Below are 4,267 nucleotides of genomic sequence, written 5' to 3'. Positions count from 1 at the left end.
TGATATATGATTTGTTAGTCGATACATTTGTTTAATACATAGATTGTTAGATGATACTGAAATTATTAGCGGATACGTTAGTTGGTATGTAAATTGTTACCTGCTATGTTAATATTTAGCTGATAGATCTAGAGTTACTTGTTTTCGACAAAGCATAAGGGCATTTTCGTCCGCACAGTGTCAAAAGGTTACTCCTTTTTGGATTATCCATAATTATGACCATTTAGCAAATTTGGACCTTAATTGGGGAACAGAACTTAGGTTCACCCCCTAGGTGAACCTTTAAATTCACCCCACCTTTTAGAACCAATCAAATTTTCACATAAATTATTAATTAAAAAATATTAAATTAAACAGTAAATAACTACAAAAAATAAAATTGCTAATTTTAACGACGCTAACGCTTCCGGCGAAACCCTAAACCCAAAATTTTAAATTCTAAACCCTATACCCTAAATTCTAAACCCAAATCCAAACCCCTAAACCCAAACCCTATACCCTAAACCCTAATCCTAGACCCTAAACCCAAGCCCTATACCCTAAACCCTAATTCTAGACCCTAAACCCAAATTATATATATACCTTAAACCCAAAAAATAGACTATAAACCTAAATCCTAAACCCTAAACCCAAGTCTTAGGCCCTAAACCTAAACCCTAAATCTTAACCCAAACCCTATAGCATCTACGTTTGGGGTTTGGGTTTAAGGTTTACCGTTTGGGTTTTAGGTCTAGGATTTGGATTTAGGGTATAGGTTTTGGATTTAAGATTTACGGTTTGGGTTTAGGATTTACCGTTTGGACTTATGGTTAAAGTTTTGGGTTTAGTGTATATAGTTTGGGTTTAAGGTTTACGGTTTGAGTTTAGGGTCTAGGACTTGGGTTTAGGGTATATAGTTTAGGTTTATAGTCTAGTTTTTGGGTTTAGGGTATATAATTTGGGTTTAGGGTTTATGATTAGGGTTTAGGGTATAGGATTTGGATTTAGGGGTTTAGAATTTAGGGTATAGGGTTTAGAATTTAAGATTTAGGGTTTAGGGTTTAGGTGGAAGCGCGTCGTTAAAATTAACGTTTTTTATTTTTTGTAGCTATTTTTTATTTAAATTAATGTTTTTTAATTAATAATCTATGTGGAAATTTGATTGGACCTAAAGGATGAAGTGAATTTAAAGGTTCACTCTAGGGGGTGAACCTAAGTTCTGTCCTTAATTGGGAATATTCCACACATTGTCTCTTTTTTTATCCAGAACTTGTAATTACGCTATATGTGAGAAATTTCCTCTTTGTTAAACACAGGTTGTGCTTTCTTGACATTTCTTCTGCATGTTCTTTCCTAGAAGGACTATTATCCTCTCAACCAAAACAAAGTTCAATTAAATTTGGTTGATTTTAGTTATCACATTTAGTAGTAAACTTGTTTTATAAATAAGAAATCTTTCTTCAACCTGTGATCTCATATCTCGTCAAAATAGTTAAAGTTTATTCTGATCTACCTCGAGAGAAAAAAGGTATCTTCAGTTTCTTCTAATTTTAAATCTCACTAACTTTTTGGATATTAATTTATTCAGATATAAAATCCACCAAATTAAGTTTAATATTTGGTCAAGTTTTTTTCTAAACTGAAACTGGTTGTCATATGTTTGATAAAAAAAAACTGGTTGTCATATGTAGTTTGCATTTTCTGCGTTTGTATTTCGGTTTCCAACAATGATATGGTTTACGAAGAATATGATAGAGCATGTCCCACGGTTTAGGCCGGACCGGGTTGCATCAGATATATGTGAAGATGATGTATATATTATTTTGTATAGACCTGAATTAGTTTGTACTACAATTTGCATTTTGTTCATCACCGTTTGAATTTAGACTCATTTTGTATGTAATTGGCAATGTAAAATATAGGAAGAATAAGAAGAAGAAAAATGGGAGGAGCAAGTGGTTCAAAGAACTCTGGTCCCAAGCACATGCTTCCAGAAATTGATTGGTACAATTTTACTTTTTTGATTTCCTATACTACGAATATAAGGGTGCAGAAGCTAATTTTATCTTGTTATCTAGCAAAGTTTTAATGTTTTCATACACAAAATTCTAAATATGCATATGTTTACGGGTGCACGTACTCCCGATTTAATAAGCTGGCTCCGCCCCTGTCAATACTAAACATATTAGTTGCTTTGTTTTTAATAGGTTAAACTCCTACCATCGAACCATAGTGACATCAAGTTTGATACAGGGAGTCTACTTATTGCAACGGGAAAAGCAAAAGAAAGTGAACTCACAATCCTACCTCTGGTGGGAATCCTTCGGTTTCTCTTTAGTCAAACAATTGATCAACGAAGATGATGACTCCATATACGGAGCCGTTTTCGAGTATAACACGAATAATCCTCATTCTGGAATGCCCCCGCGTTCCGTGGTTGCCTTTCGCGGCACGCTTCTTAAATCAAAAACTTGGCTTTCTGATGTTGAAGGAGGCATTCAATGCTTTTTCAACAACCTTAATAAAGGCAGTAGGTTTCAACAAGCCATACAAGCAGTCCAAACTGTACTGGAGAAAAATACTACCGAGACAACATCTGTCTGGCTAGCTGGACACTCTCTGGGAGCAGGTATAGCGCTGATGGTCGGGAAGACCTTGGCGAAAAATGGAGTCCCCCTCAAGACCTTCGCATTCAACCCGCCCATCTTGTCTATTCCTCTAGAGAAACTACCTGTTATTGATATGGTTAAAGGCATGTTTCGATTCACTGAGAGTGTCATCAAAGGGACCTTTGCCTTGCTCGCTCAAAAACAGGTAAATAATACTTCATCTCTTTCTAAAAAGATGTATTAAGAATTGATTATAAATGTATTATTTTCTTCAATTAGTTGTTTTCTATAACTTTAAACAATTGTTTTTTGAATAAGTGTAATTTGGTTTTTGAAATTTACAATTTACCACTATTCGAGAATCTTCAACCATTCTCTATATTTGAAATTTACAATTTACCACTATTCGAGAATAAAAAAATAACATTCCTCTATATTTAGATATGACTATTTTTAAAAAATACATTAAAACAAATCACATCTCTATTATAAAATAAAGAAATAGCAAAATATATTAGAGATAGTCTTAACTATTACAGTTTGCATAGAAAATGCAAAACATATATAGCTTTTTGAAACCAACTTTTATTTTGAAAAATTATCTTTTTTTATTTTTTTGAGAAATAAATATATATCTTTTAGCAACAAATATATTATAATCTTGGTATAAACATGGGGATCTCGTTGTCTAAAATGAACTTTTGTCTTCTTTTTTTTCAAAACCATGTTGAGATTTAACTTGTTAAACCATAAACTAAAACAATGAAGCAGATTTTTTGGCAAAGAGTAAGATGTTGTAGTAATGGCTATTACCTAACTTGCTTGACCATTTAATATAATTATGTGTTTCAAAGAATAAACACTAAACTAAAACAACTAAACTGGATATGCTCTTAATTTTGGAAATTGGGTGAGAATAATAGGGCTTATTTGTGGAATAACCATAACATGGCTTATTTCACAAATAAGCCCTTATTTGGGAAATAAGCTATTTCATTTGACCTAATTTCCCTAATAATTTCCTTTATTTTTTTTCTTTGAGTATACAGACTCAGGATGACGATCCAAGAGTCGCAGCGTGGACACCTTACTTATATGTGAACCCATCGGATGGATTCTGTTCAGAATGCATTAATATTTTGAAATACAAAATATTCATGGCATTGATCGGATTAGGCAAATTTGAGAGTATCGGTGCTGCAATCTCATTTAGGTGTCTAACTTTTGGAATAGAAAGCGGAGAACCTATTCAACTTCTTTCGTCAGCTGTTATGTTAGTAAACAAGAAAAAATCTGACGATGAGACAACTAATGTGCTTATGAAGCCGTGGTATAAGTTCAAGAAGGCTCATGGACTTGAGCAATGGTGGGAGCCAAACCCAGCTTGGGATTGCCACAGCTTTAGATCCTCCGAACCTCGTATGGACTGAAGTCAACATCCTCCCGACCCCTTTCGGTAATATTGGTTTGGTTAAATGTCTTTTCCACTTGTTCAGATCATCTTTTACGGCCTTCGGAACCTTTCTTCTTTTGTCATCAATTGAAACATAAAACAGTTTGGAAAACTTCTATCTACTTTAATTATGTTTCTTCTACCTTTGTAATGTTGTTGTTCTCTATATGTGTGTGTGAATGTACGTTATATATACGAAATGAATAAAGATAGAATGTTTCATCTA

General features: G+C 33.5%; 1 protein-coding gene across 1 annotated transcript; it reads left to right on the top strand.

Annotated features, from left to right (window-relative positions):
* Nucleotides 1-1,299: 1,299 nt before the first annotated feature.
* LOC125577726 (GDSL esterase/lipase At4g10955-like) lies at nt 1,300-4,267 on the top strand. Its single transcript, XM_048739423.1, has 4 exons — nt 1,300-1,507; nt 1,902-1,983; nt 2,187-2,793; nt 3,638-4,267. Exons 2-4 carry the CDS (start codon nt 1,922-1,924, stop codon nt 4,016-4,018), a joined length of 1,050 nt encoding a protein of 349 aa, XP_048595380.1. The 5' UTR covers nt 1,300-1,507; nt 1,902-1,921; the 3' UTR covers nt 4,019-4,267.

The sequence above is a fragment of the Brassica napus genome, chromosome A9 (assembly GCF_020379485.1).
Source record: "Brassica napus cultivar Da-Ae chromosome A9, Da-Ae, whole genome shotgun sequence".
In the NCBI taxonomy this organism is placed as follows: Eukaryota; Viridiplantae; Streptophyta; class Magnoliopsida; order Brassicales; family Brassicaceae; genus Brassica; species Brassica napus.
The sequence above is the reverse complement of the archived record's forward strand: the minus strand, read 5'-3'. Positions and strand labels throughout refer to the sequence as shown.

Excerpts from the sequence above, each read along its gene's own strand:
- LOC125577726 (XM_048739423.1), top strand. The coding sequence starts at position 1,922 with ATGGGAGGAGCAAGTGGTTCAAAGAACTCTGGTCCCAAGCACATGCTT. Across the intron at positions 1,984-2,186 it reads ATGCTTCCAGAAATTGATTG|GTTAAACTCCTACCATCGAA; the intron begins GTACAATTTTAC and ends TGTTTTTAATAG. Across the intron at positions 2,794-3,637 it reads CCTTGCTCGCTCAAAAACAG|ACTCAGGATGACGATCCAAG; the intron begins GTAAATAATACT and ends TTGAGTATACAG.